At 38.6% G+C, this 13438-nt stretch overlaps 1 protein-coding gene across 2 annotated transcripts in view; it reads right to left on the bottom strand.

The window, feature by feature from the left end:
* The window catches only part of CDKAL1 (CDK5 regulatory subunit associated protein 1 like 1), a 419452-nt gene that overhangs the window by 286810 nt on the left and 119204 nt on the right, over positions 1 to 13438 (bottom strand). For both annotated transcript variants that reach the window (XM_069809205.1, XM_069809203.1), the window contains exon 6: positions 1893 to 1989. In XM_069809205.1, coding sequence (XP_069665306.1) covers positions 1893 to 1989 — 97 coding nt within the window. The remainder of the gene's footprint in view (positions 1 to 1892; positions 1990 to 13438) is intronic.

Below are 13438 nucleotides of genomic sequence, written 5' to 3'. Positions count from 1 at the left end.
ACATTTTAGTATTTTCAGGTCCAATTCAAAAGTCCTTGGGAACACCACGTTAACAGCCTAATTCAATTGCTAGCAGAAATCTTTCTGTAATAGATACAAAACTACAAACATTTTTCACTAAACATTGTTTCTAGGTACCAAAACGAAGATGAAGAGGCTAATTTTCAGAAATTACATGTTACCCAAAAAGGTAAGTTTAAAAAAAAAAGGAAAGAAAAAAATAGCAATTAAAAAAAAAATACAAATCAGACTTCAGGTCCCTCACGTTTCCTAAGTTAAATTCACCAAAACTGAAACATCAAGTTATAGTCTTAGTCAAAGGAGAGTGACTCTCTCTCTTTTTTTTTTTTTTTGTCCTCTGTCTTCATATGTGTAGATATCCTTATATTCAGTGTAACAACCAAATACAGATCACATAACTATGTTGCCTCTGAGCCAAGAGGAAATCCATTCACCATTTATTTTTTGTTTTTCCTATCCTGCTGCACAGACTAAGTTGCACTTCATTAGTTGGAGTCTTAAGAGATGACACAGTACCACAGTTCTCTTGCATATATCTGTGTGAAGTAAGACTGCAGAGTGGAATGGAAAGTTTGTTTTTTCCTTTGAACTGTAACTATCAATGCAATAGCATCTACACAGAATAGTGTGGCATTTTACAGCCCCTGAATATAATTTCTGGGCACTGAGTTAATTTATAGGCATCAACATAGCTGAGAATGGCAGCTGGGAAAAAAATTGGGAGCGAAAACATTTTGAGCGACAGCAGTAATTAATTAAAAATTCAGATAGCACAAAGCCCATCTTTATAAAGAATTCCAATAAATCAGTTAATGAAGCAATATTCCTAATTCCAAACAAACTATTATTTTACTTCTAAATTACTCTGAACAAATGCATCTTGTATAATCTTCTAATAAAAGTGAAAGCTTTGGAACATTTTGCTGTTGTTGTTCCTATGAAATCTTAGTTTCAACCTGAATTCATGGTGCTGAAGTGGAAACACATTAACCTCTTTACATGTAACGCAGAAATGATGCTGCACAGTCATCTGCTCTGACTTAACATAATACAGGACAGCTTCACTTGAATTCTCACCCACTGAATCCAATGACAGAGCTTCAACTCAAACATGCCTTGTACAAATTCATCCAGTTTTAATCTAAAGGCTTGAACAACGAAGAGTCTTTGTTAGCTTGTGACTTGACTCCCGGATTTTCATGCTTGTTTTACAAAGGTGATTCAATTACACAGCAGTACTTCATCCCAAAGGATACTGAAGGCACTTTACTAACTGAATGAAGTCAAAAGCTCTCTGGTTACCTTTTCAAGGCAAAGCTTGATAACTGTTTAACAACTCAGTCACCAGTGGATTTAACTCTTCAGACTGCCTCAAATTTGAACAAAATAATCATTGCTATTTGCCATTCTGCTTAGTAGTGTGAAGTAAAAAAACAACTACCCAACCCTCAGCTGTGTCCGTGTAACTCATATGCTCTAGTCTTTTACACTTCTTCCACTGATTTTAACAAAGGGTGTATTTCTTTGTCTTCAAGCAAATAAACTGTGGTATTTTAAAGAATATGGTAATGGGTATCTTCATCAACATGGACGAAGCCTGGATATTTTCAGGCTACAAAGGGCACTGGAGCTCAGTTCCACCAACAGTATCCCCTTCCTTCTCCCCTCATGCCACAATCAAACCAAATCTCCCTGGCTGAAAGAAGGCTCAAGCGCTGTATAATGCAAGAAGACTAAAAGAGGCACTAACAGAAGCACCAAGCTTCTCTGTTGCTTTTTCGAAGAAAAAGGCAGCCAAGTCTATATATTGATATTGACCTACTGAAAACATTTTTGAAAACCTTTGGTTTCTAATTGATAAAGATACATACCCCTATAATACTCAAGCCTTTCAGGTAGTCCTGACGAGGTTGGGCTTGCGGCACACAGCCTGCTAGAACCACTTTCTTCTTCCCTTCTTGGGCTTTCCTAAAGAAGGACAGACAAGACCGTGTGTTAAAATTTTCAAAATTGATTATTTTCAACTTCAAAGTAGTCATACTGTGCATGTGACACAGGAAAGAAACCACAATGAAAACATTCCCAACTCAGAAGCAGCTTGTACACGTTTGAACCTCAGAAACCAAAACAAACCCACACACCAAGAGAACCCCATATGAAGCTATCAGGCTACAGCACACGTGGCTCAGTTTGGGGAGCATCTACAGAGACCATTACAACTGTGTATCTTCAACAAAAGTCCAACCTCGAAAGCTCTAATCAAGTTCAGTTAGCCTTTATTTGCCAGAATGACAGCAGAGAATCTGGTCAAGAAAGATGGGACAGAGATATTAAGCACGATTCAAGAGAAGTTACAGAGAATGCAAGGGACAGTCTATGCAGATAGGAGCTGCTAGCTCAGAACATAACCAATATGTAGCACCAGTCAGAAATGACCAGTTACAGCAGTCTTCCAATATTTACTCAAAAATGTTTATTTACTTTAAAGTAAAAAAAAAAGTAAAAAACTTACTTTTAAATTTACTTAAAAATGTTTAAGTAAACATTTACTTAAAATCATATTGAGCATTTTCAAGCTTTAACTGCTTGCCTTTGGCAGGGAAACATTTGTCTGGATACTAACTTACATAATTCCTTAGCTCTGATGCTACCTTAGCACCACACGCAGGAAAACAAAACACCAAGATTAAATGGTTAACACTGTTCATTTCATTAGTAATACTTCGACTCGCTTTGAATTCAACACTAAATATCAAGTCATCACTGAATCTTGAAACTACAGGAAGCTCTGAACAAAACTATCGGCTGCATACAAAACACTGAGACGTGAAACCTGCTTATGTTCATTAAACTTTGAAGATCATCCATTAACACATTAACCCAACACGACTACTGCATTGTAATGTGCAAAACAGTAAAGAAGAGGAGCACTGAATAATTTTAGCAGATTTGCTAGGTCTGACATATTATGGGTTGCCCTAAGATCTATCTTTCACAGTTGCATGCTGTTATCACAACCTCCTGGCAGACTTCTGTCAAACTGGAACCTTGTAAATCCGTATTTTCTCCAGCAATGTATGAATTCATGAAGTGTTTGCTGTTATGTTCGAACAGGCTAAGACATGTCATAACATTTTTCAGAAAAATTACCTTATCCAAAATACACAATTGCTTAGACAATTTTCTACTCTTCAGCTTGCTTGAGCTGCCTCTGAGCTGAATGCACTAGAAAAAGTGATGTTCAACAGGCACAGGGATGCTACACTGAGTATCTGGAGATCTCCAGCAAATGCAAATTTAACAAAGAAAAAAAAAACCAGACTGGTACCACATGCAGTTCCACTACTCACAATTTTCACTTCATACTCATAATACGGACAAATTTATTTACAAATTATAGCTCAAATGAAATCTCACAACACACAAATTGTAGTATTAAAGGAGATCACAGGCCATCTTGCCAAATACCTTGTGTTTGCTGCTGCACTAAAACGAGGCATTTCAAAGGAAAAAATTAAATGTCCTATACACAGACAAGTGTGAAATAACAGGAAAATGTATTACGCCTGTTACCTCATATCTAATATAAACACAGCAAATCTCTCTAAAATATTCAATTTTGTTTTAGTGGGACTTTCAGGAAATCTTCAGACATTCATCATACAGAGCCTCACTGGTCCTCTACTTGCAGGCTAAGGTGTATAATATAAATGCAAATCCTTCCTTCTCTTCCTTGATAATATTTCTGTGGATAAAGAATTATGATGAAATGCTAATTTAGTATATTTCTTAGGCAGGGAACCTAGCAACACATCTCTGAAATGTGCAATCCTTCTTTTCTTTCAGTGGTAAATATTTAAGGGTTTTGCAAAACTTCAACAGAAGTCACCTACTTCTACATATCCAAGTAAAAAAAAAAAAACACACAAACAAAAAAAAAAACCAAAAAACAAATACAAAAATCCTACTTCATGCATTGCCTAAAAATGTCACATAGCACCATGTGACATTCCACTACCTCAAAGGACAAAAATCACTACTTATATAGTCTAACAGACTCAACCTAATGCCTCGAGGCAAGACAATAAGACCAGTCTCCAGCAAACAAAGCACACATCCCTATGCAGCTCCGCATCTGCTATAATTTGCTGCTAGCAACAGCCATCTCCATCTACTTGAAAACCTGTGAGCGCTACAGAAGAAAAAGCTTTTATTCAAGTCTTTTTATCTGAGAAAAAAAATAAACAAAGTTTCCCTTGACACATTAAATGGCATTTTAATGTTATTTCACAGATTTAACATTTTGCCATATCTTCTGGGACTATAACTGGAGCTAGGGGGAAAAAAGTTGAACTGAATATTCTCCATAGTAAGTATTGCCTTCATTTAACTTTTTTAAAGTTGTACAGGTCTCTGCAGAATAAAGAATTTTGTACACTGAGATGTTTTTGCTTAAAAATGCAATTAAGTGGAAATGTCAGAACTAAATTTTCAATCATACTCAATTCTCATTACATCCATAATACACCATACAGTCCATGAAACCCACCATAAATGAAAAACCATTATAAGGAAATTATGAAAATTTTTGCTTCATTTTCAAGAAACCACTTCTCAAAATATGCATTCCAGTAGTATATTGGCACCTCCTTTTAATATTGTTTAATGAGCCCTCCTCATATGAACAAAAGCCTACAAAAATTATTCTTCAGAAATCTAGTTAGCACGGCAACTGTATTAGAAAAGCCTTTATCCTTCAAAAACATGAATAGTAATGAGAATAATACCTCATAGAATCTAGTAGGTGGCATGAATAAATACATCTTCCCTTTTAGACACCCTTTATATTTTTCAATTACATGAACCTTACCTTGAACTTTCAATTTAATTGACTCGGGAAACATTTTCTAGAAATACGCTCTTTTCTAAAAACTACTTGCAAGATATACATCTGAAGAGAAATCTAATGAGAGCAATTCTTTTTTAAAGAAAGGAATTATTTGAGCTACTTCCTATGTAATGGGGGGGAAATGAAAAACAAGTGAGAAACAACACGGGCATGAAAAAAAGTACTGCATACAGTAGGGAACTCATACAAGATCTGTAGTGAGATTATACTCCTTTGCATAGATACAGCCATTGCAACTCTAATTGTACTAGCAGACTTAATGAAATATGTTCAATGTATTCTGCTTTTTACAAAGCAAATCTGAGAATGTAACTAGGACAGGGAGAAAATTCTGCCTAGTTTATGTGCACTTCTATTTATGTTCTTATTTATGTTCTTAGGAACCTGCCCAAACTGGAACACTGTGCTCACAATTTTATGTAACATGTTGTTGCACAGTTCCTCTACTTTCTATTTTTTGAGCTTCAAGAAAATTTGGTCAGTAACATGACAAAGATAAAGAAGTGCCCCCCCCCCCCCAAAAAAAAAGAAAAGCCCCCTGTAAGCATTTGCTACATCAGCACTGCAGGGATAGCAACACTGCTGGGTACCATGGCAGCCAGGGCAGGAAGCTGGACCACTTTTTCATGATTCACACAGCTACTCAGGTGGAATCACCATAGGAGAAAAGTTAAGGACCTTTCCCTGAGGTTCAAATCTGAGAAAAGCACTTTAAAAAAAAAAAAAAAGAAAAAAGTGAAAGCAGAGATGATGGGCTAAGTTCAGTGGAAGACAATCTGTGACATCAAAAGTAATTGCTAACGTGCTCGTTGCTAGACAGAGACGAGAGAAGCCAGATCATCGCTGCTCACCTGCCCTTCCGAAAGCAGAGCTGCCCACTGGACTTTTATAAGCTGTGAACTCTCAAGGGAATGACTCTCAGCTTTCAGAGAGCCACCATTACCGCTCACCAAGGTATCCCAGCCGCACAGGAAGGCACGACAGGCATCTGAAATCAAAAGCAGGCTGTTCTGCAGGGAGCAAAGCTGGCAAACTACAGACTGGTCAGCACGAAACACGCAATTTGTTAAGAGTTGCTCTAGTACCAGATATGTGAAACCAAGCATTATACCTACAACCCCCTTTTTTTTTTTTCCTCCAAACTCCATTGTTGGTGGAATTAAATAATCAAGAAATGTTTAAACAATGAGCAGAAGGCTGCCTGCAGCAGCAGGACTAATTAACAGTCAAATACAAGTAAGAGAAGAAGCAAGAGTGGAATTTTCAGCAAAAACAACGAATTATGGGGAAAGTGCTTTACGGGGAGCTTGTTAAGCTTTGCATTGGTAGTTGGGAAATATTCATAAAGTAATAAGAGGAACAATTTCTAATGCTAAAGTAAAACAGGAAGCATCTTTGTTGCCTGAAATGAAAATGGAAGTGTTTCAACCTGAATCCTACCAGGCAGATGACAACCGACCACACTCTCAAGTAAGTTTTAACATCAATGAGCTATTACAAAACACAGTACTCCCCTCCCCATTGTTGTACCAGCACAAACCTGGCAATGTTCAAATTAAGATGTGTTCAGTTAAACCGAATTGTGCAATGCACCAGTGTAGTTTATTCATGCCATTCTCGCAGCCTTCTATTACACAAAATCCACAACACCCCTTATCGGGTATTTTAGAAAGGTGTAAAGCCATAAATCAACGGGAAGTTTGTGTCTAGAAATGCCCAAAGAAATGTCAGTGTACATGAAAAAGTTCTGCTAAGGCAGCTCTAGCTGAATACAGTATGAGCTGGGTATATGATGAGATTAGGCTGCCAAAGGTTATAAAAAGTAAAATTGGGGGGATACTACTTCCCAGGCTGTAGAAATGATGTTGTGATGTCTCCAGGGAAAAAGAAATGCTGTTTGGCTAAAGATTCAAATGTTGTGAAAGGTCTGCCAACTGTCTCATCTGCTGAATTAATCAGTAGGAAGCCACAAGTTTTAAAGAGAGCGCAACATCCCTGGAATGAAAAGATAGTGCCTGTACAGCATCTGGAATACATTCCTGAAAATCCATAAAATCACACAGCTATTTTTTGTTTGAAAAATTACAAATGGTAACTCAAACTGTGGCTTTACAGGCTTTGAGCCAATCTAATGTCTTATTACTACCCAAGGGCTTGCTTCCCACCCTCCTCGTCTGCTGTTGCTGCTCCCACCTTTCTCCAGCTCCAACCCCTCCTCTTTCTCATTTCTGGCCATCTGGTATCACTCCTCCTCCGCTCCAAGCTCTGCAGCTCACTGGACCCTTCCAGGGCCCCACTTAACTCACTGATATAGGAGAAACCTATCGAGCCAAGTTTGGGGTTTTTTTTTACCATTTTATTCCGTTAAGTTAGCTCATGGACGAAGGGCTACAGTAGAGCCACAACAGAGGTGAAGGGAAAGCTGGTGGGGAGGAAACAGAAAAAGAGAAGGACATGGGAACAACTTGTTTCATCTATGGTGAGCTTGACAAGTCTCGTCACACCTCTGAGGTCACAATATGCTGAGCGGCATGGGTGAATAAAAAGCAAAAAGGATGCAAGAAACTCATGCACATTGTGCTTTCGAGGTTAGGGACAGCCCCATGGTCAAAGGCATATGGAAAACCTGATTTAAGCTTGTCAACATTATTAACTAGAGCAGAACCACTCGAGCCTACTTAGGCCTGTCAGCTTGACTGTACGCTTCCACAGCGCCCAAAGACTTACCGTATTTTCCTTGTGAAAAGGAATGATGTGAAGATGTAAAGTCCATTTGAGGATGCTAATTACTGGAGTTTACTAAATTGCTCTGAGGACCGATCTCTAGCGAAGCAGCCCTCTAGTTACCACGCTGCATCCTCTGAACTTGTCTCCTTTGGCAAAAACCATCAGGTAACATGTAAATACTCCAGGGGAAAAAATAAGTTGCATGTTCTCCTCCTCACAAAAGCAAGCATATCTTTTCTGACAATACTTCAAAAAGACACAAATCTCTTTTGGAGTCCATCAGACTCAAAACTGAGGTTGTAAAGATATGCTCCAAGCAAAAATAAATAAATAAAAGCATAAAAATATCCCCCTGCAACAGAGCTTTTTATAGGAGGTGTTATGTCAGCTCTGAGAATAACCCCAAGACTCACATGTTACATATCAAATTATTCCCTAAATTTCTGCGAGGACATACCTGAGGAAGAAAAAGCGTATTTTATCTACATTTGGATATTCGCAGCATCTGCATGAACAGGCATCACACTTCTCGCATCTTTCCTGCTCTCAGAAACAACACATTTGAACACACTACTCGAACTTCTGCTTTTCACAAGTACAACAGATTCATCCAGGCTTTTACGGCAGACACTTGCGTCCCTCACACTCCAAAATGATAGGTTAGCAGCTGCTTCCAAACTACAGGGAATTTTCCCAACGCAGCTTATTGCAGTAGCTCTCATATCTTGGTTTGAGTGGAAACTTGTTTTCATCCAGCTACTTGGCATGCAAGTGAAGTGACTGCAGGTTTGTCTGCAAAAGGCAATCTCATTTTAAACTCTAGACCCAGTCAGATCTCTGCCTGAGTTTTACTCAAATTTTCTGTAAATATAACTTTACAGGCAGCAATTAAAGATGCAACAGTTATTCTTGGGCAGTCATTACTCAAACAAATATGGTATTTTAGTGGTGATGATGGTCTTTTCTTCCTGCAAACACTTTCAAAGTAACAGTACGAAGATTTTATCAAATTGAAAAATCAGACCAGGATGTATTCAGGAAGAGGATGGGATAAAGGAATAAATCCTAAATCTCACCTTGGCCCTGGCTGATAGTTTTTGTAGCCCCAAGCAAGGCTGAATTGACCAACATCAGAGGGGAAGCTCCTTCCCCAAGAACAGAGATCTACCAGGATGGCTTTTGGGCAGGCTAGACAAGAATGGTTACAGGCCAGCTGCTGTCCCTCCAAATGATTAAGAAAATCAATTTAAAAACCAATATACCATAACTTTAAAGCAAATCTGCAAAACAGGTAAATGAAAGTTATCAGCCTTACAACAACAAAACTGTTTGAAAAGGGAAAATGTAATTAATGACAATCTGCTCCTCAAAAAAATTCATCTTGGCTGGTGGTGAACAGTTTTTTACTTGTTTGCTAAAAAGCATATATATTTTAATTTGACTTCTTAGTAATAATGAGAAAAACAAGTGGGGGTTTTTTTCTGTTTATTTAAAAGATTGAGAGACCTTGCCATAGAACAGAAAACACTAGAGATTCAGTACAAAATTTCGAACCAGGAAGTTTGCCCTGCTCCTGACACTGTATTCTTAAATTCCTGATCAGATGCCATACCTTTTGGGCTACTGCTATTCAAATTAAATCCCTTCCATCCAAATGATAAGCACTCTTGGGCAAGCTTTTCCCACAACTTAATTCTAGACCTGCTTGCTGACCTGTGGAAGAATAGGTTTGAATTTTTTTAAGAAAGAACAGGATAGATGCTTTGGGGGTTGTATTTTTGGGCCTCATCTCACTCGAATCAAACTTTCTTCCTTTATTTGGAGTGCATCGGCTAGTGCCTTAAGAAGAGACCAAGTTTAAAAAATTTCATTTAGAAAGCTCTAGGATTTAGGTGCTACCTCCAAAATTTGTTCCTATTTCTACCACTTTTTTTCCCCCTTCAGTGTGGAAAAAACAAACCAAATTAACAAGAGATTCTCCCTGGCAAGTGGGCTCTGTAGTGGAAAGAGTACACGAACTAATAGAAAGTTATTTCTAGGAATGGCAGGTAAATTAAAGATATGCAGGGAAAGAAAAATAATTACCTCTCTAGTCAAGGGAAACATTCTTCCAAAGAGTATTTCCGAATGGAAAGAAAACTAAGGTGCTCCAGCTCACTCTGCAAAAGAGTTTCTCTCTGCCTTGTACGAAGGAGCCCAGGAAAAGAGTTTTCTATGCATCAAGTTCGAAGTTTGGGATACTTCCCCCTGGGTAGTATCAGCAATATGAACACACACACTAAGGCATATAGATTTTGCTACATCCCGCTCTGTTAGCAACAGCATTTGTTCTCTTAGACAGTTAAACAGCCTGGGACCTGACAAAATGCAGAGGGGCTATCGGAGCAGGCACCAACACACCCACTTGTGGGTCAAACCTCCCTCCACCTCCAGTCAAGTGAACAGCATCGTCTGCCAGGACTCGTTAGACACCATCTAACCTTCACTAGCTAACGCAGGCGACATTTACGGTTTGTAGAGGGCATTTGCTAAAACGTTGAAAAATAATTTATTTCTGCAATATTTCACAACTGTTTAGGCTCCTACCATTCTTCTTCAGACGAAATGGTAATGTATTTGCATTAGATGCTCTACAAACTTTGGTTTTTATGAGGGGGGGGTTTCAAGCACATTATTGGTAGGATGCAGCACTGCTATGGTCCTGAGCTCCTTCACTGTTTTCTTACAATCATAGAATGGTTTGGGTTGGAAGGGACCTTTAAAGATCACCTAGTCCAACCCCCCTGCAATGAGCAGGGACATCCACAACTCGATCAGGTTGCTCAGAGCCCCGTCCAACCTGACCTTGAGTGTTTCCAGGGATGGGGCATTGACCACCTCTCTGGGCAACTTCTTCCAGTGTTTCACCACCCTCAGAGTAAAAAATTCCTTCCTTATATCTAGTCTAAGTCTACTCTCTTTTAGTTTAAAGCCATTACCCCTTGTCCTATTGCAACAGGCCCTACTAAGAAGTCTGTTCCCATCTTTCTTATAAGCCCCCTTTAGGTACTGGCAGGCTGCTATAAGGTCCCCCCGGAGCCTTCTCTTCTCCAGGCTGAACAACCCCAACTCTTTCAGCCTGTCTTCATAGGAGAGGTGCTCCAGCCCTCTGAGGCATAAAAAGTTCTTGAGTACCTCAGCCTTCTCCATCTGTTGTTCCCAATTGCCAGTCATGTTCATCAGGGGGTAACGCTTTCTTTCACCTTCCTTTTCTGGCTGACACACCTGTAGAAGCCCTTCTTATTATTCCTTGCATTCCTTGCCAAGTTCAGATCCAGCCACCCCTTGGCCTTCCTGACCCCATCCCTACACAACCGGGCAGCATCCCTATACTCTTCCCAGGAAACAATGAAACAAAAAACATCACTGCCGACTGAAATTTTTCTAGGCTATCTTGATCAATGCATGTAGACAACTATTAAAAGTAAACATACTCCAGTCTTCAAATAAAATATTCACAAGTCTGTAGATTCTTACTGCTCACTGAAATTAAATTACTTAAGACCACAATTAGGCAATTTTAAATGTCTTGGATAAGGTTGTCCTGCTGTAGCAAGCCCTTTATTACTGATTCTCCATTCAAAACCTTTAACTTACTTCAGTAAAATCTGCAAAAAAACCCCATCTCGCTTCTTGAACTCTGTTCAAGGCAAATACTAAATACCAAACATCAGCCAAGACACTCCTAAACAGACACACTGGACTAGATCACATCTCCATTTGTGACCAACGCAGATGTACAACTGAGTTCAGCATGTTGATTGGTCTTCTGGTAATACCTGCAAGTTTAAGTGTATCACCAAAATAATTTCTAAGACGACAACATTTTCCATAATTAATATTTTGTTTGTTTTATTCATTTGTGGGATTGAAGAAATGAGAAATGCTTATTTCTTTTTCTGTTACTACTACTTTAAACTACCTACATGAGGCTCTAAAGTGTATACCAGCAAACCTCACAAAACTTCGGGCATCCCCAGCACTGGCTGCCTTTTCTTTCCCCCTCCTTTCACTTTAGCTCTCTGGGGACAGCATGAGTAACTTTAACTCTGAACTTCTGGGGCACAGAGTACCAGATATATTGAAGTTCTGCCGACTCAGCCTTGCAAAAGCAGAGGCTGCTGGCAGCCACACCACCAGGGAAGTGCTGCAGGTGGCAAAAGCTGGAATTACCTTTAAAAAAAAAATTAGCAGTTTCTGCATATCCTTGAAGCTTTATGTCCTTTAGTACATATGTGACAGGTGGTAGTAAGCTTCTAAAAATATTTCACTATCATTCTACATCTCCAGTTTCATGCTAGCCTTTCTTCAGCAACGATCTAAGGAAATCACAGTGGTGAGAGAGTTTTCAGAAGCAGCAGAAATTACTCCAAACCTACAGCAGCAATTTTGTCCTTTCTCTTCACCTTCCGCCACTACCTTCCTCCTTCAAGCATTTTTGCATTCTTTCTATTACTTTGAAAAAGCAAGACTTCTTTCTCTCCCTTCAAACTTGAAAATTTAATCCTATTCTTAATTTTTTTTTTTTTGCATATATAGATCGTTTGATCACATATACTTGTCTCAACACCAATGAAAGGAAATCTCTTGTAAATTCACTTGGAAGGGGACATTAAACTTCTGACAGATTAAAAAAAATGGAAATCAAAATCATTACAGTGAACTTTTATATAACCCACTTGACTCTTATTCTATTCCTCTGCTCTTTCTACACATATTCCTGTAGGTACTATAATATTCTACTGTAGTATTTGCGGCATATCTCTCCTTTATGTTTTGTCAACTGACCATTTATTCTACTTTACCTTCCCAGACTTCCCACTCTTACTTCTATTCATCTCTTTAAACATAAAAGTAGTGCAGTTTAGGGCATACTATTATTCTAATTAGTTTGTGAAATACTACACTGCCTCTCAGGTTCAAAGTCCAGGCAGGCTTCAAGTTACATGCATGCATGGCCAATGGTTGTAATATAAAACCTTGTTGATACAATGGTTAAAAAATGAAATTACTGTTGAATGAAAATTATTTAATCTGATTTTTTTTCCCCCTGAGAGGTGTAGTATGCTTCTCAGTAACAGACTACCTACAAAATTAAAAAAGGATCATCAAGAGAGGTTGTTCTTCTAGAAGCTATTATGAGCACACTTTTTTTTTTTTTTTTTTTTTTGGTAAATATAATGCACCGGGAAATTTTTTTCTATCAGGTAGGGAAGGTGAAGATCCAAAAAAGGGTACAGAATTTACATGGGCTAAACACCCGGAGCAGTACGTGGTACCAACAATATTGTTCTACTGAGTCATCAGAACAAAACCCCTGAAGGTTTCTATGCTGCGTCTGACATGGGGCGTTCTGATAAAAAGTCGAGGATAACAAAGGAGCTAAGAACCAGCTCATTTTCTCTTGGACACCATCAGGGCAGCTGAGGAAGAAAAGCCACAGAGCTGAAAGGCAGCCAATATTCTGACCATCAAGGCTTCTTTGTTACTCAAAATCAGGTAACTACAACTACTGCATGAAAGAAAAAAAACCCAAAAATCTTCTCAAGAGCCACTAAATATAGTTTTCATCATATGTGCACAGAAGACTGTCAGAAGCTATCAAACAAAGACAAGGGAACAAAATTCAATGAAGTAATTTTTTTAAAACAGTTAGCTGTTTCTAAGTGCTTTTTCCCTTATGGAAACACTACGAGAGCAGCCGCACTGTGCCTAGTTTTTGTCAGGAATTCTGCAATAGAT

The sequence above is a fragment of the Haliaeetus albicilla genome, chromosome 21 (assembly GCF_947461875.1).
Source record: "Haliaeetus albicilla chromosome 21, bHalAlb1.1, whole genome shotgun sequence".
NCBI classification, from domain to species: domain Eukaryota; kingdom Metazoa; phylum Chordata; class Aves; order Accipitriformes; family Accipitridae; genus Haliaeetus; species Haliaeetus albicilla.
This window is presented reverse-complemented; position numbering and strand designations above follow the sequence as displayed.